The sequence below is a fragment of the Vigna umbellata genome, chromosome 3, assembly GCF_029865625.1.
Source record: "Vigna umbellata cultivar VRB3 chromosome 3, Vumbellata_1.0, whole genome shotgun sequence".
In the NCBI taxonomy this organism is placed as follows: domain Eukaryota; kingdom Viridiplantae; phylum Streptophyta; class Magnoliopsida; order Fabales; family Fabaceae; genus Vigna; species Vigna umbellata.
The window spans coordinates 42407231-42432608 of NC_142167.1; the positions used below are offsets into that span (position 1 = coordinate 42407231).

At 31.3% G+C, this 25378-nt stretch overlaps 2 protein-coding genes across 2 annotated transcripts; both read left to right on the top strand.

Annotated features, from left to right (window-relative positions):
- Positions 1 to 1326: 1326 nt before the first annotated feature.
- LOC124833963 (protein ASYMMETRIC LEAVES 2) lies at positions 1327 to 2349 on the top strand. The gene has a single exon (XM_047308540.2). It carries the CDS (start codon positions 1426 to 1428, stop codon positions 2068 to 2070), a length of 645 nt encoding a protein of 214 aa, XP_047164496.1. The 5' UTR covers positions 1327 to 1425; the 3' UTR covers positions 2071 to 2349.
- Positions 2350 to 13157: 10808 nt separating this feature from the next.
- LOC124831548 (putative disease resistance RPP13-like protein 1) lies at positions 13158 to 18362 on the top strand. The gene is made up of 2 exons (XM_088110357.1): positions 13158 to 17003; positions 18129 to 18362. Exon 1 carries the CDS (start codon positions 13388 to 13390, stop codon positions 16931 to 16933), a length of 3546 nt encoding a protein of 1181 aa, XP_087966483.1. The 5' UTR covers positions 13158 to 13387; the 3' UTR covers positions 16934 to 17003; positions 18129 to 18362.
- Positions 18363 to 25378: the final 7016 nt, after the last annotated feature.

The following is a 25378-nucleotide window of genomic DNA, read 5'->3' on the forward strand; positions in this document are numbered from 1 at the left end:
TGATGAATCCTATATTGAAAAAACAGTGAATATACATAAAGGCACTTTTTATTTTAACTTGTAAATAAAGTTTGGATATGAGTCATAAATCAATACTCAACACATATAAGCGATTTCATATAAATCTTAAAATATTAAGTTTGTAAATTCTTTTTATTATATATTGTTAGTTTCACTTATCTCCATTCAATGAAATTCTCAAGTTTATCTTGAACTTTTTTGAATTACTTTCCTAAATGTATAACATATAATGTTAATCCAACCCCTTAAAACTTGTCACTCTACAACTTTTATTATTTCTTCTTATTTGTTCTACATCATAACTTGTTTCCACCGTTGGAATATCCACCAATTCTATCCTAACAATCCAAATATGTCTTTCTTTTCATTTCTATAGCAATTTTCCAAAGATGTAATTTCTGCTTTCTCGTTCCTCGCGTCGCTTCATCACCCACAAAAAGTCACACAAACTAAGACGGGGAAAATGGACATGTCAAGCAAGTGAAAGACTTATGAGTAGAGAAAATTGAAAATTTATGCATTGATCCAACTTAAAAAGAGGAAATTAATGTAGTGTATAACCATAACAATTTACATTAATTAAGTTTCTTCTCCCTATATTTATACTCTTCCATCGTACAAAGTTAAACAATCAATTCTCATTGTTACTTACACTAGGGAGTGTCTTCTGCCTTCAAACATTCAACATTATTTTTTTTCCACAGGCAGCACCTCCTTCCTCATCTACAAACTCTGGCTCTTGGTTTTGTCTTCAATTCCTCTGTCAGCAGCACAAGGATCAAGGATTTTGTCTCAGGATATGAAATTGGACTGGTAAATCAATCTTTGAATCTAGTTATATATCCATATTTTATTCCTTGTTTTTGTCACTTTTGTATTTTCCTCAATCCCATTGCTCTTTTCATCTTCTCCCTCTTGGATCTCCCAATTTCTTTTACTCCATTAACCAAAGTTCACACACCCTTGCTAAATTATATTTTTTTAACCTAGATATTTGTTTCCCTTTTCCCTTACTAAAATAACCAAATTTTGAAAAGAATAAGGATATAAATTATCAATAATAAGTTGCCTTTATAATTTTTTTTATTAAAATGCAAAGAGGGAAACAAATGCAAGAGAAGGGGATGGGAAAGAGTGTGCAGCTTAAAATAATGGAGAGTACAAAAAAGATGCCTAAAATAATGGATTTGGCCATCTAACACACACATTAATTGATCTCTTCTCTTTTTTCTTGATAACATTTATTACTATATATCATTATTTTACAATATAGTGATAACAAACATGGTGAATGCGTCACAGAAATTAATGGTGGTGTGAGAGAGAAAGAAAAGAAAGAGATAGATAGAAGCTATCTATAGCTACTAGGAAGAGGATTTTGTTCAACAAAGTGAGTGATCCACCATGGCCTCTTCAAATTCACCATGTGCAGCATGCAAGTTCTTGCGTCGCAAATGCCAACCCGAGTGTGCTTTTGCACCCTATTTTCCTCCCGACCAACCCCAGAAGTTTGCAAATGTTCATAGAATTTTTGGGGCCAGCAATGTCACCAAGCTTCTCAACGATTTGCACCCTCATCAACGTGAAGATGCTGTGAATTCCCTTGCTTATGAAGCTGAGATGAGACTCCGTGATCCTGTGTATGGCTGTGTTGGAGTCATATCACTCTTACAGCACCAACTTCGCCAGCTTCAAATGGATCTCTACTGCGCCAAATCTGAGCTCTCCAGGTACCAAAACCTAAGCAGCATCACCACCAATCACACCCTCATGGCCTCTGAATCCGCCGCAGCCTTCCACCACCACCACCACCAGAACAACAACACTGCTAACAGCTTTGGCCGAGACCATCACTACCACTTTCACCACCATCAGTTTTTTCCCAGAGACCAACACCAACAAGTAGCAAGAAGCTTTGATGGAGGCAACAACTACGATGCAAGCCTCTTGGCCATGAACATATCTGCCAGCTTAGGGCAACTCAACCAGCTTCAGCATCAGAGCGCTGCTGGCGGTGGCGATGACCGCCACACTGCCAACCGCTCCTAGGGTTTCATCAGGGTTGCCACATATATTTAGTCATGCAATAGGTAATTAATTACTTTAGTTAAACTTTTCATTTAATATGGTTCATTTGATTTGTGGCTTCTTGATTACCATCTTCAAATCATCTCCACCTGCATATTTTGTCACTCACAATGTATAAATTTGGACTCACAACGCTGTCATATTCTTCAATTCTATACATATAATGTAAGCAATTCCTCATGTGCTTGCCTAAGTCAAGTCAATTTGGAAATACTATTACTCTACATTGTGCTGTCTAAGTTTTGGAAATGTCAAGCTCACTATTATTTTTTATTGTCATTGATCTGCTGCATAATTTCAGCACAAAAACTGCTTTATTATTCACATACACAGAAAGAAATCATGTTGGTGAGAGATAGTATGTGAGAAAAGGCACATAACAGATATATGGTCAAGATTAAAATGAACATGATTAAGTTAATATCATAATTATTATGCATGGTTGTATGATTACCAATTACTTTTTCTTGTTATTAATTAAGGATATTTTAATAGTTTTGACAACACTAGATATGGAAAAAAGAATCGTACCGCAATCTTCACAACACTTCTCAAGATCATGATACCTCAAAGCTCAAGTTGCATTTTAATATTTCCTTTACATCATTGCAGAACTTCTAGGTAGAAACTTAAATATGACGTCAACATAAAGTAGCTGACCATATTTAATCTTATTATTATTTTACTGTCTTACCAATGAAAAAAATCTTCTCTCCCCCACTAAATAATTCACTTATCTAATTTATCAAAATTAAGATAATTAACTTTTTTTTTTGTACGGTTTAATATTTGGGTCATTTTATGTATAGGCACTCAAATTCAAAACTAAGTAAACAAAAGCAGATGATTCCTCCACTGAAAAAGACAATGATTATGGTTATTAATCACAGAAAAGCTTGTTCTAGTAATGAAAACAAACTCTGGTCAAATCTAACAAAATGTATGGTCAAATAACTTGACCTGGTGTCTAGAACAATGTTGGATCAATTGTATCTGCTTGAGGTTTTTTGTTTGGTTTTGGTCGTGTGATATTTTGGTTTGGTGATACAAGTTAGACGTTGTAAAGTTGAAATTGGTATTAGATGGGAGAAAGAGATGATTAGACCTTGCTGTAAAAGAAGAGCATTTATAGCAGTTGCTTGTTCTGAGTAAAAACCACTCAACACAATAATGAGTCACACTACTACGTTTAATTGTGAATGTCATTGGCATTTATTAGACAGTGCCAACACTATGGAGCTGTGTCTTGCATCTGAACGCCTTTGTTAATTCCATTGAGTATGAAATGAATTCAATGAGGGTGACTTGACCAATTCTCTTACCTTTTCTCTTCTGCATTATCACACACTGCTATGCCCTTGACTATTCCTTGTTTCTATCAACACAACTTTTTCTTGAAGTTTGGCACTGCACGCTTTTCCATATATGTGTTCATCCTTCCAACTTCAAACTCTGGAAGAAAAGAATAAAAGAATATATATCTAATGTGCCCCAGAACCACCTACTACTGCATTTCTTTCATCTTTCTTCTTTATTACTTCCTTAATTACATGCTCTTTGTCCCCTCCCAATCCTCTTTCTTTCTTTTCTGACCACGGAAAGAACAAGGAACCAACAAAATTAACACCAGATGTGACAAAACGTCAACGTAATCAAGTGTGTTTTTGCAAATGCATCCACACCATCAATCCTCAGTCTAAGATTCTCTATTGGGTCATTTTTAATTTTAGGTTTTCAAATCTTTAAAATAAAAAACCTGTTTTATAATTTTTAATATAATGTTATTTTGATTTTAGGTTTTCATGGTGTATTTTTTTTTTCTTTTAGTTCTTCTTTCATGTATATTGTTCAACAATGGGTTGATGACTTTTGTGTCCTTGTCAATTCACTTATAGAAAGTAAAATATAAATAAATTCATTTTATTTTATTTTATTTATATAAGGTGCATATATATTTTTTATTTATTTTTATTTAAGGTGCTTATATATTTTTTTATTTTTTTTCAAATATGTAAATTGCAACATACATTCTCTCTTGAAACTCAATTTAACATTCACTGTTTGTTTTTAAAAAGGTATAAAACAACCTGTTTTTACATCAATATCAAATCATAATTAATTAAGTAATTAAACTTAATTTTGTTATGAATTTTTGTTACCAAATCATTTTAATGAAATAAACCTATTAAAGAAACATAATACTGTGAATCTAAAAGATTTATCTAGAGTTACCCAAACTCAATAGTTAGACATCTTACATCTTCCGACCTTTACTTAATAATAGACCTTTTTTTCCAAAAGATAGGAAAAATGATTTACAAAATCCTTTTTAAAAGTTAACCTCATTTTTACTAGATAGATTTTTTTTAAAAAGATAATATTTAAAAAACTAAATATTTTGACACCATATCTTTCAATTTGTACGCTGATTTTGTTATTATTATTATTTTTTTCTTAGCATTGTATACTCAATTTCTAATTGGAGTTATTTCTCTTTTACTATTTTTAAGTTAATTAATTATATATATAATATTAACTTACTATTAACCCATATATAGTTTTAATACACAAGTGCTTATGTTTCTTAGATCTATATGTATGTAAATTTACAAGGTACAATGTTAATCCATATTTCGATCTTGGAAACATATATATATATATATATATATAGCCTTAAAAGTCATATATTTTTAGCACAATGTATTGGTAAACTGTGAGAAATGAACAATCGAATAAAACTTTTCGAACACTTAATAAGGGATTACATTGAAATCAAATTACATTATGTAAAACAACGAACAAATGATATATAAAAAGGTACTGTACACATAATTGAAATGAAAAGTTAAATGCAGAAATAGAAAAAACACATAGTTGAAATGAAAATAAACAAATAAATAAAAGCATAACAGTTCATTAATTGCCTAAAAGATGAGATATAGAAGGGATTGCAATTGCATGTGATTCTTTAAGGTGGTTGGAAAGAAATAAAGCTTTTATGAGCTAGAGAATAAGTTTCAAATCATCCATTCCCACCTTTTGTATTTCCTTATACACATAAAGATTTACTATACTATTTTTGAAGTCAAATTCAGACAATCCTCTACATATCTCTCCAACCCCAGCTCGTTAATTGTTGAGTATTATCTGAAAAAATAATTGTGATTTTTTTTATGTCTCTAAGTATTCATGAATATATTTACATATATATTTATTTTTATATTTTTAATTTTAAATAAAAAAATTCGAAAATAAATTTTTAAATATAAAATCAGAAAAAAAAATTAATTTTGAAGTATAATTTAAATAAAACTTTATATTAAAATATTAATATAAATAAATGTAATTTTTCTAAGAATAAATTTAAATAAATTATATCAAATATAAATTTTAAAAAGTTAATTTTTTTAAAAATAACTTCTTATATCTTAAAAAAAATATTTATATTATATATATATATATATATATATATATATATATATATATATATATATTCAAATTTTAAACTATTTTTACATTATTAATATTTTTCTTACTAATAATTTTATTCCAATCACTTACTTCTTTTAAAAATACTTATATAAGATGAGTGGATAATGATAGGATTAACTACAGAAAGTAAGTATAGGAGGATTACATACTATGATGTTTTTTACACCATCAATCAATAAATGAATAGTTAAAATACTCATGTTAACTGGAATCCGTAAAAGATATATATTTAATATTTATTAAAAAATGTATATAGAGTTATAATATTTATGAGTTTTAGTGATATTAACATAATATTATTTATGTAAAGACATGTTTTTTTAATCAGAAAATAATTATATAATTATGTTAGAATATTTAAGGTGCCATCATCCATTTACAAAATATATACTTAAATTGTTTTCTTTATTTATATCATAAATTCAGTATTTATTATCAAAATGTCAATAAAATGATGTTTTTTTTATCATGTACTCAAAATCTCTCATGAATGATATTAATATAGCCCAACAGAGTTATCTCAATTACCATATTTGGAATCAGTTTCACAATTATTATATATCATAAAATTGTATGCAAAACTTCGTTTTGGTTATATCTTAGGCTTAGGTTGAACTTGAATTCATCTCGACTGAGTTTTGGATCGAATCAATCTTAACTTCGATTAATAATTTCATTTTTGGTTTATCTTAAGTCAAATTGGGATGGTTTTACCTTTGATGAAGTAAAGTCAGGTTCACTACTATACCCATCTCAAACAGAGTCAACTCAGACCCATTTCTCGTTGAATTATGTCGATTTATCTTTGACTGAATCATGTTAAGTTTATTTTTGGTGAAATTGAACCGTGTCCATCTCAGACCAAAGACAAAATATTAAAAATATAGAAAGTAAGGAGATATAGAGACTTTTATTATAATTTTTATGAGGAGTAATTTGGGAAGTACCACTTTTATGGGGTGTAGAAGAAAACAAAGTGAGGTGCAGAAAGCAATAGCCCAAATTTCGTTTGCAAGTTAATGTGTTATATCTTTGAGTGTTTCATCCTACACCTCCAACGTATCATCTTGTACCTCCAAAAATTTTATTTTTAAGCTTCTACAACTCAATCTACACCTCCAACCTTTTCAAAAGATTTACTTTTTAACTTTAACAAAAATATTTTTATTTTTTTCTCTTTTTTATTAAAGACACCTTAATAAATATCTTTTTATTTTCTTCTCTTTCTTACCAAAGCCACTCTACACCACATTAACAATAATTTAATTTAATTTAAAATTTAAATATTATTTAATATAATTTTATATTTTAATAATTATCAAAGTATGATTTATATTATAATAATAGTTATATGAAAAAATAAAAATAAAAATAAAATAATTAAAATAAAAATAATAATAAAAATAAAAAATTAAAAATGAAATAACAATAATAATATAAAATTTGATTTGATATGTTAAAATATATTAAAATATTAAAATAAATTAAACAATTATTAAATTTTAAATAAAACAAAAATTTAAATATGCTAATGGTTTTGTTTTTTTATTTAAAATTTAATAAATATTTCATTTAAATGAAAATTATAATATTATTTATTATAATTTTATATTTTAATAATTATTCAAATATGATTTATATTTTTATAATAGTTTATTAAAAAAATAAAAATAAAATTAATTCAAATAATGATAATGAAAATAAAAATAATATTTAAAATCACATTTAATATACTCAAATATATTAAATTATATTAAAATATTAAATTAAATTAAATAATTATTAAAATTAAATAAAAAAACAAAATTTTAAGAAAATTTTTAATCGGAAATCCATATCCGAGTAATATATTATCGGATTTCCTTATCCGATTAACAAATTTTAATTTTTTTATTTTGGAATTTTAATAATTATTTAATTTAATATTTTAATAAAATATAATATATTTAAATATTTTTAATGTCATTTTAAACACTATTTTCAATTTTATTATTATTATTTTTACTTTTTAATAAAATTATTATAAAAATATAAATTATATTTTAATAATTATTAAATTATAAAATATAATAAATAAAATTATTATTTTTAATGAAATTAAATATTTATTAAACTGTTAGCATATTTAAAATTTATGTTTCTATTTAAAATTTAATAATTGTTTAATTTCTTTTAATATATTATAACATATCAAATCAAATTTTATATTATTATCATTTCACTTTTTTATTTTTATTTTTATTTTTATTTTTATTTTTTAATATAACTATTATTATAAGGGTTAAATATGTTTTACGTTCCTTAAGTATCACCGATTTTTGGTTTTAGTCCCTATTCAAAAATTTGATGGCTTTTAATCCTCATAGTATTGAAAGATGTAATATTAGTCCTTAAAAATGGACGGCGTCAACTTTTTGTTGATCTGGCAAACGGCGAGGCCACATCTTCTGCCAATTTCCGTCTTAATAATCTGCCACGTTGGTTGTTTAATTTGTGGAATGAGATTAAGTGATTGGGACGTGTGTGGGTGATTGAAATTAGATTACGAAAGTTGGGTTCTTCTTCGTCATCTCTCGGTTGGGGCAAAGCTGGGTTCTTCTTCGTCATCTCAATCTTCTGCGTGTGAATATAAGTATTGGAGATTCTACATGTGACTAAACCTGAAACAAACATCACACACAGTGAGATGGGTTTCGCTCTTATTTAGTTTTTTCAAAATGACTTATGATATTTAATACTTTGCAATGATATTTAATCCATTCATAGCCTTTTTATAGTCCATAAAAAACAAACCCAGAAGTCCTCCTGCAAACACATCTTGCCAGTGATGCCAATAGTCATGCACTCGTGAGATTCCAACCATGCAAGCAGTAAAAAGAGGAAGAAAAACAATGCATAATTTTGCTATGTGCCCTTTTTTATCAAAAACTTTAATCTTTTCCGATAGGTACAGAGAGAACCTAGACCGACAAAGGACCCTGCAGAACAACATTTATCAGAAAAAGGTTTATACGCAAACAATTTTCAATACAAATGAGCTAGTAATCTAATGAATAATTAATTTTCTGATAAATTAAGTAAAATAATATTTACCAATTTCCCAATCTTCAAAACAGTCTTCATATTATTAAAAGCAAGGTCGCTTTTAGCTAACATTATGCCTCTAATATAATTATAATGAACATTATGACTCTGTTTTCAACTCCTTGAAAAAGGTTAGTTTTTTGGTTGATTATTGGTTATTAGATTTTGTATATGTGATTGAGTTTTGATTTTTGGTTATTAGTTAATGCATATATGAATTTTAGTTTGAAATGTTATTGGTTATTGGAGATATGATTATTTGAGATGTGATTTTTAGTCTGTTATGCATGATTGATTAAGTTTCTTGTGTTATTATGATTGTCATGTTATGTAAACTTTTCATATTGAATTTTTTGCAATATACTGTTGATTAAATTTTGAATATATATGTAGTATGAAATGATTCAGTGAAACTTAGTTCCTGTTTGAGATTTAACACAAATGATTAATCTTTTATTCGTTTGTATTAAATTTTGAATTGTCCGATCAAACAGTTTGGAAAAACTTATTTTTCATAATTTGCTATAACATGTACATTGGAGTTTATGGATAAGTTTGATAAAATTCTGGTTCAAATTATTTGTGTTGTTCTCCAGATGCATATTTGATTGTGGTCATCCCTGACCACTCTTATTTGTGTATTTCGAAGTCCAATGTGAAATGCTACCAAATCTTATCAAATTTATCATGTTGGACCCAAGTCGACTCGTCTCAAAATTTAGCTAGGGCTGGCATGTCTCGACCTTTGACTCTAGACGACCTGTCTCGACATTCGGTTTGAGTCGATTCATCTTACCTTTTAGCCCAATTTGACACGTCTTGACTTAAATCGTCACGTCTTTTGGCCTATGTTGTCCCTTCTTAACTTTCGGCCAAGTCAGCCCCTTTAGACCTTTTACCCTGACTAACTCGTCTAAACTTCAACTTAGGCTGACCCTTCTACACCTTTGGTCTTGGCCAACCTGTCTCACACTCCATTCTAGGTCTGTCCATCTCAACATTAGGGATGTACTGGCCCATTTTGATGTTAAGCCTGGTCTGACTTTTCTGGACCTTTAGCCTTGGTCGTTTTGTCATGACCTTTGCCCTACGTTGATCCCTCTTGACCTTCAATCCGGGTCACGCTGTCTCGACCTTCGGCCCGGGCCAACCTGTCTTGACCTTTGGCCTGGACAGTTTGTCTTGACCTTTGGCCTGACCTGACCCTTCTCGCCTTTTAGCCTATGCCAAATTGTCTAGACTTTCGGCCTAGCGGTTATTTTGACATTCTACCTAGAGCAGGTCATCTCGATTGTCAACCCAGGTCGGTCTTTCCTGGACCTTTAGTCCTAGGTTGACTTGTCTTGACATTCTTCCTAGACTGGTCCGGCAAGACCTTTGACTACGGTCCGGATTGACCCGTCTTGACATTGGACGTGTTAGCCTGTTTTGACGTTGGGTCTAGTTTGACCTATCTCTAACTTTGGCATAGTTCGGTCTATCACAACCTTTGACTTAGGCTGATTCATCTCGATCTTGACGTTGAGCTTAGATTAGCCCGACTGGATCTTCGATCTAGATAAGCTCATCTTGACCTTATGTCCAATCCAACTAAAAATTTATATTGAAAATTTGAGTTTTTCATATTTGAAAATTTAGACGAAAAGAATGGATATCTCATCTAAAAGAATTATAACATATAGATTAAATTATAATATAAATTTAATAAAATAGATTTTAAGCGGAGTAGATATTTGATAGAATGGATGTTAAATAGATTGGATCAAACACTAGTGTAGTAAAGGAAAACGACACTGGTTATTTTCGGTTATACGCAGCGGTTCATGAACCGAGGTATATACAGGCGAAGCAAAAAGGGGTAGCCTTTTTGTCTCGATTTAGAACTAAGGCAGTATGTAGGGGTCTTTTGCCTCGGTTGCTTTTGAATCGAGGCGATGAATGCCTTTTTTTTCCAGAAAATGGGGTCTTTTGTCTATTCAAAATAATTTCTTTTTTTCTGCAATGGATAATGGAGACGACAAAGAAACGGATGAAGGCGACAACGAACAACCGAAGACAGTGACGAACGGTCGAAGGCGGCGACAAATAACTAGTGGCAGCGACGAATGGTAGGTGGCAACAACGAATAGTGTTGGCGCGAGAGAAATAAAGGGAGAACTGTTCACGCAACAGAAATAGAACCAACGAAGATGGAGACCACACCAAACACTCGTGCAAGAGAAATGGAGGCTACAAAACAACAACTTCGCCTGAAAGAGAGAATGGTTACGCGAGGAAGAAAAAGGAACATTAGGATAACATTTCTTACAATGGTGGCCAGTGGTGGAGGAAGCGGCGAAGCCTAGCGGTGGAGGCAACAATGGCAGCCAACGGCGGCAGCTAGTGGTGGAGGTATAGGCGGGGGAGCGACAAGGAAACGTTGTTCGCGCCATTGCGAAGCTGCAATTCGCGTTTACTCTTTGACGGAAGAGGAAGAAGAGTGAAAATGTGCTTACTGTGTTATGGATCTGGAATATAACCATCGAAGAGGCTATTACCTTGGTTATAAATAAAACCGATGTGTAAACCTTCTAGAAAAAATTCAAAAAAAAATTGTAAATTCAAAATTTGAAAATATCTACTAGCTATAGGCCTCGGTTCACGGTTAAACCGAGGCATAAATGACCTATGACATCGGTTAAAATGGAACCGAGGCAGTAGAGGTTGAAAAAAAGGATATGGAACGTTCAAAATCAAATGTTGTCAATTTCTGGCAGGACATACTGTCTCGGTTGGTCAAAGAACCGAGGCAGTAGACCAATTTCAAAAAAGCTGTCAGAGTTTTTCGCCTCGGTTGGTCAGAGAATGAGGCAGTAGGCCTATTTCGAAAAAGCTGTCAGAGTTTTCGCCTCGATTGGTCAGAGAACCGAGACAATAGGCCTATTTTGAAAAAGTTGTCAGGGTTTTTTGTCTTGGTTGGTCAGAGAACCGAGGCAGTAGCTTCTTTTAATAAAGTTGTAAGCCTAAAAGCTAGTTTTGCAGATAATTTTATGTGGTTTTAGGCATCGATTGTCTTTATAATCGAGGTTATAGAGGTTATAGACGTATAAGTTCGCTATAACTACAAAAATGCCACCGCGTTTTGATAGGCTTTGGTTTTGTGTAAACCGAAGCCTATTATACGAGTTTAAAAGCAAATTTTGTACTAGTGAAAGAAAAACCGAAAATCGATTTGGTATAAAGAGGTTTTTTTTCTCATCCCTAATGTCAACATATTTTCATTTGGAGACCATGGCACCAACCATCTTCATATTATTGGAAAAATAGTGTGAAATTATAGGTACTTTGGAGCACTTCACATGATGCCCACACTATAGTAGTTGACACAAATTCCGACATGTAAACAGATTTTGCTACTTTAAGAAGAGATATATAAGAAGAAAAAATAAAATAAATTAATTTTTACTATAAATATAATATAGTATTAGTATAAGTTAAAAATAAGAACTTAAAGATGTAATATAAAAAAAATTACAATTTAATTAATACATAAACTAAATTTAACTTGAAATTTTTTTTCTCTTTTTTTAAGAGTGCTTATAGTTGCAGTTATTGAAGGATGAACAACCATTGAAGAAACAATTGTTAAAATCATGCATTGGGAAAGTACTTAGAAATTAGTAATACATGAGTTTTGTAGTTCAGTTTGTGAATGACAGCTGTGGAACACAACACTTATTGTTGGTTGTTGACGACGAACCATCAAGGAAAAAACGATCACCAAAGAAAAACTAAAGGTCATAATTCAAAAAGTTAGCTTATAACTATTATTTCCATTGCACTGTAACGAATCAAAGACGTTCGCTTCACTTCAAAATACTCAGTTTCATTCATCCACTCACGGAAAATAAAATGAACTGTAAAATCATGGCTGTAGTGATGATTTATTTTTATTATTTTCTTCTAAAGTGCTTACAGATAGTTATGTCTAAATAAATTCCATAGCTTCAATTATTCGATAACATAAACTACTCAGGAAACAATTGTCAAAATTCGGCAGGCTTGGAAAAGTACTTTTTTTTTCTAGAAATTAACAATAAATGAAGTTAACATTTGCTGAATTATAGAATGTATTTAAGTAGTTTATGTTTGCTTGATGAAAAAAGTCACACAATGCATTCGTCTCATTTTTAATTTATTATTATTATTCTTACTGTTTCATATATAACTTTTTCTTCTTTCTTTCTTTTATTTTTTCAATCTGATCATCCCTTGTCTTTACATATATCATTGGCTTGTTATTTTTCATTTAATTTACAACTATTATCTCTATTATATCTTTTATAACTCACTTCTTAGCATTCTTTTTATTATTATATCAATATTCTCTGTATTATCAATATTCTCTTCTTTCTACCCGCGAAGACGTGGAGGATGGTACGTAATAATTGACAAGTGTAGGCAAATATAAGAAAATTTGAACATTGACTATATCATAACCACTCGTTCCTTCAAGCTAGTTGAGTACAGTTCATCAATAACAGAGAGCTGTCGGAAGACTCAAGTTGACGACGAACCATCAAGGAAAATATGTTCACCTCAAGGCCATCATTCAAAAAATAGCTTATCACTTTTATTTCCATTGCACTGTACCCAATCAAAGGCATAAGCTTCACTTGAAAATACTCACTTTCATTCATCCACTTCCTTTTCTGTTCTTACCATGGCATCAGAAATGGTTATCGGTGTTCTTGTTTCTACTTTCGTTCAGAGAACTATCGACACTTTGGCTGCCCGTCTTGTCCACATATTTCGTCAAAGAAAACACAAGAAGCAACTCGGCAACTTGAAGATGAAGCTCCTTGCCATTGATGTTGTGGCTCTTGATGCAGAACAAAAGCAGTTCAAAGATCCACTAGTCAGAGACTGGCTTCTCAGAGCCAAAGATGCTGTGTTTGATGCAGAGGATCTCTTGGATGAGATAGATTATGAACTCTCCAAAAGCCAGGCGGAAGCTGAGTCTCAGAGTGCTACTAACAAGGTGTGGAATTCCCTGAATTCTTCTTTTGTCAGTTTCTTTGAAATAGAAATTGAATCCAAGATGGAACAAGTCATTGAGGACCTAGAAGATCTTGCAAACGAAAGCTATATTCTAGGTTTGGAAAAGAGTGCTGGTGTTGGGGTTGGATCAAGATCGGGTAGTAAATTAACATATACATCTTTGCCAAATGAAAGTGTTATCTATGGCAGAGATGATGACAAAGAATCTATCTTTAACTGGCTCACTTCTGAACTTACATCCGACACTGACATCAACCTATCTATACTTTCTATTGTGGGTATGGGTGGATTGGGTAAAACCTCACTTGCCCAACATGTATTCAATGACCCAAGGCTTGAAGGCAAATTTAATATCAAAGCTTGGGTAAGTGTCCCACAGGAATTTGATGTTCTCAATGTATCAAAAGCAATTCTTGAGGGTGTTTCAGCATCACCTGTTGATAGTACAAATCTTGAGGGAGTTCACAAAAAATTGAAAGAAAAATTGACGGGGAAGAAATTTCTTCTTGTTTTGGATGACAATTGGAACGAAAACAAATCCAAATGGGAACAAGTGCAGAAAGCTCTTGAGTTTGGGGCCCCAGGAAGTAGGCTTCTTGTCACTACACGAAGCGAGAAAGTTGTTGTTACCATGCGATCAGAAAAGCATCTCCTGCAAGTACTAAGAAAAGATTATTGTTGGGACTTGTTCGAAAAACATGCATTCCAAAGTGCTAATTCTCAACTAGATCCAGATTTCATGGAGATTGGTAAGAAGATAGTTGAGAAATGTAATGGGCTTCCTTTAGCCTTGAAAACAATGGGAAGTCTATTATACAATAAGCCATCCCTTCGCGAATGGGAAAGCATTATGAAAAGTGAGATGTGGGATTTTTCAGAAAATGAAAGTGATATACTCCCTGCTTTAAGATTGAGTTATCTCCACCTTCCTCCTCATCTAAAGAAATGTTTTGCTTTTTGTGGCTTGTTTCCCAAAGGTCATAGGTTTGACAGGGACTTGTTAATTCAACTGTGGATGGCTGAAAATTTTCTGGAAAGCTCTTCGAGTCCTAAAGAAGTTGGTGAACAGTATTTCAACGACCTATTATCACGGTCTTTCTTTCAACAATCAAACGAGGAAGAGGAAAATGCTTTTATCATGCATGACCTTCTTCTTGATTTAGCAAAATACCTTTGTCAAGACAGTTGCATCAGGTTAGGAGTCGATGAACCACAAGGAGTACACAAAAGAACTCGTCATTTTTCATTTGCAACCGATCAAATTCGAACTTTTGATGGGTTTGGAAATTTCATTGACTCTCGAAAGTTGCATACATTTGTTCAAACAAGTTGGACCGGGTATCCTCGTGTTATGCTCTATTGGCGTTGCAAGATATCGTTAGATGACTTGTTTTCAAAATTCAAGTACATACGCGTCTTATCACTGAATGTCTTTCGTATCCTTACAGAGGTGCCTAAATCTATTGGAAATCTTAAGCATCTTCGTTCGTTAGATCTCTCTTATACTGAAATAGAAGAACTACCCGACTCTATAGGTTTACTCTACAAGTTGCAAATACTGAAGCTAAACCATTGTAAAAGTTTAACGGAGCTTCCCTCATGTTTGCTTCAACTCGACAAATTGTGTTTCCTAGAACTATTAAATACTGAAGTGAAGAATGTGCATATTTTGGGAGAGCTGAAGAATCTCCAAGTATTGATGAATTCGTTTTGTGTTGACATACATGAGGAACTCAGTATTCAACAATTGGGACAAATCAATCTTCACGGAAGTTTATCCATTAGTGGGCTGCAAAGTATTGAGGATCCCTCTCATGCATCAGAAGCATACCTGAAGAACAAACCACACATTGTGGAGTTAGAGTTCAATTGGAATTGGAGTTGCAGCTCCTCTGTTGATTCAAGTGACAGTTCCTCTGATGATTCAACAAAAGATGAGGATGTAATTGAGAATCTACAACCCTCAAAACACTTGAAGAAGTTGTCAATAAGGAGCTACATGGGTGAACATTTTCCAAATTGGTTATTTGATAATTCATTACCAAATCTGGTGTCCTTAGTGTTGAAGGAATGTGAATATTGCAAACGTTTACCTCCCCTTGGACTTTTGCCATCTCTTAAGGACTTGAGAATTGAAAAACTTCATGGGATAGTGAGCATTGATGCTGATTTTTATGGGAACAATTCTTCTTCCTTTAAATCCCTTGAGAAATTATATTTCTTCGATATGAAAGAATGGGAGAAATGGGAATGTAAAGTTGTGACAGGTGCTTTTCCACGTCTACAAAAGTTATCCATAAAGGGTTGTCCCAAGCTGAAAGGACAGCTGCCAGAGCTACTTGTTCCTTTGGAAAAACTATGCATTAGATACTGCCAAAAACTTGAGGCTTTCGCTCCCAGGGCTCTAGATATAAAACTGGAAGAAAGTGCAAAGGTGTTGCTTGATTGGGCTACAGTGAAAAGCCTCCTATTGGCTGGGGACATCATGGAAGCATCATTCTTGGATATGGTTCGGGATAACATACCCGACAATTCTATTCAACATTTGAAGATTTATGGATCCAGTTTTAGGCCTTCTCCAAATATTGGTCTGTGGACCTTTCCACTACATTTCTTCCCGACACTAAAGACGCTTGTTCTCTGGCGGTTAAAAAGTTTACAGATGATTTCTCAAAATCACGCACTGGAGTGTCTGGATATCGGTTGGTGCCCTAAAATTGAATCATTGCCTGAAAACAAGGATATGCTCAAGAGTTTATACATTAGTGATTGTCCAAGACTTGAGCCTTTCACTGAGGGAGGTTTGCCATCAAATCTAAAAGAGATGACACTCAGTAATTGCCCTAGACTTGTTGGCTCACTGAAAGGAACTTTCGGAGACAATCCGTCTTTGAAAACGTTACATATTGAACATCTGGATGCCGAATGTTTTCCTGACGAAGGTTTGCTTCCACTCTCTCTTACTGAACTAGGCATCCGTAATTTTCCAAATCTACAAGAACTGGACTACACGGTTCTCAATCAACTCTCATCTCTTAAAAGTCTAACCCTTTGGAACTGCCCCAAGCTTCAACGCTTACCAGAGGAGGGTCTTCCTAAATCAATTTCAGATCTTTGTATATATTTATGTTTATCGTTGGAAGACCGTATCAGGGAAGGAGGTGAAGACTGGGAAAAGGTTGCTCACATTCCGAGACTAAGGATCTAGTACCTGTCACTTTAAATTTTTCCTCCAAATTTTTTTTCTGAACGCCTTAACTTATCCAGAACTTTCTATGGTAAATTCTTTTCTCTTTTCTTATATTTATCCCATTTATTCACTTTTTCTGACTCAGCTCTCTGAATCCTAACACCGTACAAACAAGTCTTATTTTCTCTCACCCCCTACCTACACTGCAATATCAACACATATCCCTCTTTTTGTCACACCAGATTTCGAAACACATCTCTCTTTTCATCACACAACAGATTTCGAAATCCACAAAGAAATTATAGAATTTCAAAATCTGATTAAAATTTTTATCAAATTTAAAATTCAGTTAAATACATTAATTTTTAAAATCTAATTAAATACTGAATTCCGAAATCTTATATATATATATATATATATATATATATATATATATATATATATATATATATATATTTATTTATTTTAATTGTTATATTAATTTTTTTTAATTTTGTTTTGATTTATTTTTAAGGACTTTTATTTATGGTGTCTGTTCTTCTTTAGAGTTTAGACTTTTTAATATATTTTTAGAATTTTTTAATTCTTATTTTATTTAATTTTGTATTTAATTTTTTATTTATTTTTAATAGATTATGATTTGTTATTTTTTTAATTTTATTTATTTTATATATTGTTATTTAGAATTTAAAGTGTAAGATATATATATATATATATATATATATATATATATATATATATATATATAATTTTAATTTTTTTAAAATTAGTTTAAATTTATTTTTAATGGTTTATGGTTTTGTTAATTTTATTGATTTTAGTTTATACTTATTTATGATTTAGAGTTTAAAATTTATGAGTTGTTGTTTTGTGCATTTATTCTCTTTAACCTCTTTAAATTTAGTTATTTGTCATGTCAATTGGTTTTAATCTTTATTAATGACTTATGGTGTTGTTATTTTTTTAATTTTATTGATTTTTGTGTATTCTTGGTTAGAGTTTATGATTTATGGTTTAGAGTTTAGTTATTTGTTATGTTTTAGGGTTTATGTGTTGTTGTTTTATGTATTTGTTAAAGAGATTAAGTAGAATGAGTCCATAAAGAGATTAAATAGTTGTTGTTGTTAAATCTCTTTAATCTACTTTAGAGTTTATGTATTTAATCTCTTTAATCACTACTTAATATTGTTGTTTTGTTGGTCTTGATGTTCAGGAGGATGTGATTAAGTAGTAGAATGAGGTTATTGAACAGTACAACAACGTTGTTCACCAAGAAGATGATGAAGTTGTTAGAGATCTTGTTGTTTTCAATTGTAGTCTGATTGTTTTTACCATGTTAGAAACTTTTAATCAATCTTAAAATGTTATGTAATTTTTTTATATTTACATTGTAATTGTTAACCAACTGTATTTTATTTTAAATTATTAATAAGTTAATTTTGGTTAATTTTTATGTACTTTACAATTTTATATATTTTATTTATTTTTTACTATAAAAAACATATTCTATTAAATTAAGAAATTATAAATGTAGATTATAAATAAAAGAAGTTTAAAACATCCACATAATACTAATCATAGATTAAAATCCTTCACAAAGGGATTGGAGAAAACTTGTATGTTTGTAGCGACTCTATAGTAAAGGTTTAAAAAACTCCATAAATTAATCTGTGGAAGATAAAATCCCCATAAATAAAAAAACTAAGCCATGCAAAGTGACAAGATTCATGGGTCTGATGCTGCCAATAGTTTCAAGTTCTGCGTCCCTTGAGTTGTGTTGATGTTGGTTTTATAGTCGTTTAATTGCAATTGGTAGGGAATTCTTAAAAAAAACACTTGTACACGGTAACCGAGGCACCATATCATGTTGAACAATATTAAACATAAGGTTAAATATGTTTTTAGTCCTTAAACTATTGGCCGTTTCTGGTTTTCGTCCCTCTTTCAAAGTAAGGTACAATTTGGTCCTCATTCTTTTCGAAACTTTCGTTTTAGTCCTCGAAAACTAAACACTGTTTAAAAATTTGGTCTTAGCAACAAATGAGGACTAAAACCAAAATTCCGAGGACTAAAACGAACGTTTCGAAAAGAATGAGGACCAAATTGTACCTTACTTTGAAAGAGGAACGAAAACCAGAAACGACCAATAGTTTAGGGACTAAAAACATATTTAACCCTTAATCATAAAATGAAAAACACAAGTTTACGGTTAATTTCTTCATCGGAGATTGGACCAGGATCAAGAGTAACTGCAGCCTGAATGTCACTTGAAATTGCCAATGTGATTACCACACCCCCTGCACATGCCTCATATATAGGATAAAATTAACATATACATCTTTGCTAAATGAAAGTGTTATCTATAACATAGATGATGACCTCTCTTGCCCAACATATGACCGGCTTGAAGGTATAGTGTTCCTCAGGAATTTGATGTTCTCAAAGTATCAAGAACAATTCTGGACACAATAACTAGTTCATATGATCATAAGTAATTCAGAAAAAATGGAAAGGAAAACTTATGCAAAAAAAAATACTTTTCATTTTTACCATAATGACTATAAATAAATTAACGAAACCATATTTGTCACACCTAAAAAAGTTTTAAAAATTTGCGTCCTAAGTAATGTTCTGGCTGTAAGAAACATTTTAGTAAATGTCACCTAAACACAAGAGGCAAAAATACAAAAAGTTGTTGTTTAAAAATATGCGTATAATGTTTCCATCTCTCAAAGACCTATGCTTAGAAGACTTGAGTGATTTCCAGAAGTTTGCCATCAAATCTAATTACCTATATTAGCAAGTAGTTACTTACAGAATATATCAACAAATAATTATTTACGGATTTAATCTATATAAAGTTCGTGTAGATCTGTATTTATGGGTGAATGCTTTTTATTTAGTAACTACTAAATTATTGATAAAATTTTATATTCACTAAAAAAATTAAACAATTAAATAAAATTAAAAACATGATTATAAAATTTATATATTATTAAAAAACAAGATATTGGAAATTCAACCATATTAAAAAAATATAAAGAAATACTAACATAACATTCGAAAAGAATCAACTCCGAAAAGATTAAACGGAATTCCTTAAACCATTTGCTCAAGATGATCCAATAGGTATGGATTATTGGATGATATTATCAAGTTCAAAGTGAGTTCAGCTAATTGCAAAGTTTGTAACCCATTATACAATAATTACACCATAAGTCAAATTGAATTGATCCCTATGACAAGACAAGTATGTTGAGTAAACTCATTTTCTAACTCTATTTATAAGAAATCATTCCTCTCAAGCCATTTCAATTGTTGTATATTGCTATGAAGAATAAATCCAAGTTTCAATATTTATCTTGTTGAAATTAGAAATTACACAATTTGACAGTGTCAGCCAAAAACGTGAGTGAGTAAAAGACTTTGATTTCAGAAAAAACAAAGACTGAATAGAGAGGTCAAGTTAAGGTGTCAGGAGTCCATTGTGTGAAAAAAAGAAAGAAAAAGATTGATGAACATCTTTTGGACGGACTTGAAGAAAGTTGCATAAGAAAAATAGATAATGTGAATGAAACAATAGATAAGGAATGTCATAAGAGATAAATTTAAAAAATGTAAGATGTGGAAAGGAGAAACTACTATTTGGGTAGTTACGAAATGAATACTAAAAAATAAATGCATTTTTAAAACAAAACAAAAATATTTTTTCTTCATTCAGTTTCCGCCCCCTCCCAAAATAATAATTTAAAAAAAGAAAACCGAAAAAAAATATCTAAAATATTTTTTTTTTAAATTTATTGTAAGATCAGGAAAATATGAATTTTAAAAACAAAGTAGTTTTTGAGACTTTGAATTTCTTTTTAAAGATTAGTATTTTTGAGTATATATTTTTCTTATAATATATATAATTGTTACGTTATTTTTTACTTTTATCTTTATTTAGTTGGTGCATTAATTAAGGAGTGTAGAAAGGAAAAACATACAAATTAAATAATTCAGATATTTAATAAAATGATATTATGTAAATCTTTTAGAAGATTTAGTAGTTATTTTAAAAATTAGTTAAATGGAAATAGGAGACAAAATCTTGGAGGGTTTAAAGATTAAAAGAGATATTATTATTAAAGAAAATCATTATTAGATATTGTTAGATATTTTAAAAGATTACATAGATTTTAAAAAGATTTGCTGGTTGGTGATATTTTAAAAAGTAGTTAAGAGTGAATAAAAAAGAAAATCTTAGTGGTTTTAGAGATAAACTGAGAGATTTTATTAAGATTAAAATAATAGAGATAGAATAGGAGAAGATAAAAAGAAGAGTAAATAGGGGTTCGCATTTGTTTACTCTAAAATAAAACAAAAAGCAAAAATTAGAAAGATACGGTAGAGAAAAGACGTTTTATAGGAGAAAAGAGGAAGAGTTGTAGAAAATCTTAGTGCAAGGGAGGATTGCGATGTTTTTGAAGTTAATATAAAACTCTAGTATTAGCCAAGATACGAGGAAGTTTACCATTGTTTGTTGTATGTTATGCATTCTCGATTTACTTGCATGAAAATACTTTGATATGCGTTATATGATTATGATTATGATTATATGTTCTTATTGTTGGACAAGGGTTTGTGTGTGCATGGGAATAAGTTTTTGGTAATATATGTTATTGGTTTTCCCTATGAATGTATTATGTATGTTTTGTTGGCTAATCACAATAGAGGATTTGATGCTAATAGGGAACAAATTTATGATTCTTGGAGGTTTCCATGCAAATATATTTTGTAAGTGTTGGGTTATTGGGCTCCCTTCCTATGTGGAGAATAGGCCAAATAATGCAGACCATTATGTCTCACTTTTTTTAATGGAGATTGGTCAGATTAGTAGGACACATTAGAGTCATTAGAAGATAGGGAAAATCCAAGTGAGAGAGAAAGGAAGAGAAGAAGTCGTGGCTCCATAACATAAAACCTGCATTGGTATTTTCGTCGTGTTGAAGTCGTTCACCGTTGGATCCGGTTGATTTTCGGACAGTAGGTTTCAGACGTATGGTGCTATATTCTAACCATTTGGATCGTCAATCAGACTTCTAGTTTGGGAGAAAATAGTCTTGCATTGCAGTTTTGGAGAATTTTCATTTTCTTTGTTCTCAATTGTAAGCATTTACGCTTAGTTAGTTTAGCTGATTGAAAACCCCATTTGTTTTTTTATCAGAGACTCTTTTGCATTGACACAATTAATTTTTCTTTGGTCTGGACGACTCATGAAATTTTACCCTTCCTTTGAGGGGTTTTCCATGTTAAAAATATTTGGTGTCTCTTTATGCTTTGGATTCTGTTTTTGCTCTATTTTTTTTGTGCTCCTCGTAGATTCTCACAAGAAGGGGGATTAAATTTTCGTTGTGTTATTACTCTTTGTTAAGTTTCTATTACTTTTTTCCCTTTTTCCCATCAGTAAGGGTGTGGTAATAATCATATGCAGTATAATTAGGTTTATTGGAGGTATAACATGTCAATGATTGGATCTGGATTGTTCAAGTGATGTATTATATGTGTTTGAGTATGTTTACTTGGGTATGTGATGCTTATGCATGTATGATGTGTTAAGTATGTTTTCACGGTTGATGTATGCATGTTTGAATGCTTGAATCATGTCCAAGATGTGTTTCAATTCAACAATAATCAATTATCATTAGTTATAATTCGATTATCTACACGTTGGTTTTGAGTGTAGTTTCGGGAATAATTAATTATCTAGGAGGATAATCGATTATCCATTCATGCATGATGTTTATAGGTAAATTTCACTAAGATAATCGATTATCTTAAGTAATAATCGATTATCATAGTACATTTTGATAAAAAAAATGGTGAACTTGATGAAGAATGCATATGGACCAAGCCTAAGGAGATGTAGAACATGATGATAATGAGAGATTGAGGTTAGTGGTTATATTTAGGGTCAATTTGACTTGTGGTTGACAGTGGAACATGGGTAAGAGTTGTGATGTACCTGAGTATGTGATTGATGAGCATGAGAGTGGGGCTACTTGTTGTACCTCGTAAATCCTCAGATAAGTGCTTCCTTTTGCCTTGAATGCATTGAAAGGGTTGTTAGGGTCTTGAGCTTTCCTTGTGTTGGAGTGAAGGTGTATTCCTTGTCCTTGTGTGATAGGACTAGATGTTCCTTATGTAGGTAGTTAGCATAGGTGCTAATGGGTAGATAGACCAATGGTCTAAGTGTGAGATGTTGGATAAGAATATAATGGTTAAAGATCGAGGATCGAGGATCGAGTAATTCATTATGTTTGAAATGCTTAAGTTAGAAGATTAGGAATCCTATTGTTATTACTTCTATGTATGGGGTGTTTGATTATGGTTGATATAATCAGAAGGTATGTATCTTGTTTTGAGTTTGATTATGGCTGATATAATTAGAAGGTATGTATTTTGTTGTGTGTTTAATTAGAGTTAATATAATTAGAAGGTATGTATCTTGTTGCGTGTTTGATTATGGTTTATATAATTAGTATGTATATGCATATTATTGTTATGATTGTTTTATCGGTAGCTTACCTCATACATGTTTGTGTTTTGTATTTGTGAATGAAATTATCAACAATGATCATATAATGTGTTAGACGTGAGTAAATGATGTTGCATATGTTCCAGAGGCATGATAGATTCGTGAGATGAAGAGGAAAAGATTTATGTTTCTTTAAAAAGTTCTTTTGGTATAGACTTTTGAAACAAAGTAATTGTAGTTGTTTTATTTCCTTGGTCATTTTAATTACTTTTGAAATAATGTAATTGGTGAAGGCTTTTGACATTATTATGTTTTGAATAAATTATGCATGTTAAAATGTTAAGATTTTTGAAAATATGTTTCCACACTATTGTAAAGATTCGAAATTTATTGACTTTTGAAAAAACATGATATCCCAAAAATCAGGGTGTATGATTTAACAAATAGGTTATTTACTTATTCAATTAAAATAAATTCAAAAAATTAGCTTTTGAAATAGCTTGTTATTTAAAGTTAGGTTTAATTGCTTCCTTTGTCCCCAGTTTGGTTGAATTGTGTCAAATTCATCCTCATTTTTAAAAAAGTTTCATTGTCGTCCTCACGTGGTGTAAAAGTTTCATTGTCGTACTCACGTGGTGTAAAAGTGTCAATTGAATCCAAACATAGAAAAAATTTGTGTCAAAGTAGTCATTTTTCCTATATCTCTGTGTCTTCCTTTCATACAATCAAGTACAGATATTCATTTTACCTTATCCAATTTAAGGTTTTTCATAGCTCCAGAGAAGTGACATATGAAAGGAAGACACAGATATATAGGAAAAATGACTACTTTGACACAAATTTTTTCTATGTTTGGATTCAATTGACACTTTTATACCACGTGAGGACGACAATGAAACTTTTTTAAAAATGAGGATGAATTTGACACAATTCAACCAAACTGGGAACAAAGGAAGCAATTAAACCTTAAAGTTATTTTCTATACTTAAATTTAAAATTAATTTTAAAAATAAAATTCTCTTTTTAATTTCTATACATAAAGAGCATACTTTTTTTCAAATTAGGCAGCCTCACTCAATCCAATAAGGTTTTAAGTTGTATTGATTTGACAATTATATACACTAGTGCAGAAAGGGCATTTAACGTCTGTTATTTTGACCTTTTAACATCAGCTCCAGAACTGACGTTTTTGTGGGTGACGTTAATCAAACGTCGGACTCAAACAGGTCCGACCTCTTTATAGACGTTGGTTACTGCATGACCCCGACGTCTAAAGGGATCCATAGATGTCGGACAATGCAATGTCCGACGGCTAAAGGGCTTCCTAGACGTCGGACATTCCATTAACCGACATCTACTACAACTCGTGTCTTTGGGTAGCATAGCAACACCTTCTTCCTTTGCTAGTTTCGTCATAGAAGAGGTTGCGTCTTTTGGATCTCTTATGACATTTCAACCGAAAATCGAATATGGGTCCTTGCCTAGTTCCATTAAAACTGCCAATGAAAACGAACGGTGAGAATATAACTAGGCAAGGACTGAAGTTCGACTTTGGGTTGAAACGCTATAAGACATCCAAAAGACGCAAGCTTTTCTTACGAGGAAATTAGCAAAGGAAGAATGTGGTACAATGCTACCCAAAGACACGAGAAAAACTACACCAAAACACAACAAATACTCATTTTAATCGGTTCAAATGAAAGATAATCAACCAAAGACTAATATAATCAGAATAAAAGTATGTTTAAACGGTTCAAAATAGACAAAAACGCACTTGGAAAAGCAATGCCGCGGAGAGAAAAGGCGAGAAGGAAGACAATGCAGTGCTCGTAACAGTGGGTTGGATGTCTGATTTAACAGCAACTAGACGTTGGCTCCCTAGGTGAACCAACATCTATTCTGGCCTAGACGTCGGGGCCCTCACTAATATGATGTCCACAATAACT

Excerpts from the sequence above, each read along its gene's own strand:
- LOC124833963 (XM_047308540.2), top strand. The coding sequence starts at position 1,426 with ATGGCCTCTTCAAATTCACCATGTGCAGCATGCAAGTTCTTGCGTCGC.
- LOC124831548 (XM_088110357.1), top strand. The coding sequence starts at position 13,388 with ATGGCATCAGAAATGGTTATCGGTGTTCTTGTTTCTACTTTCGTTCAG.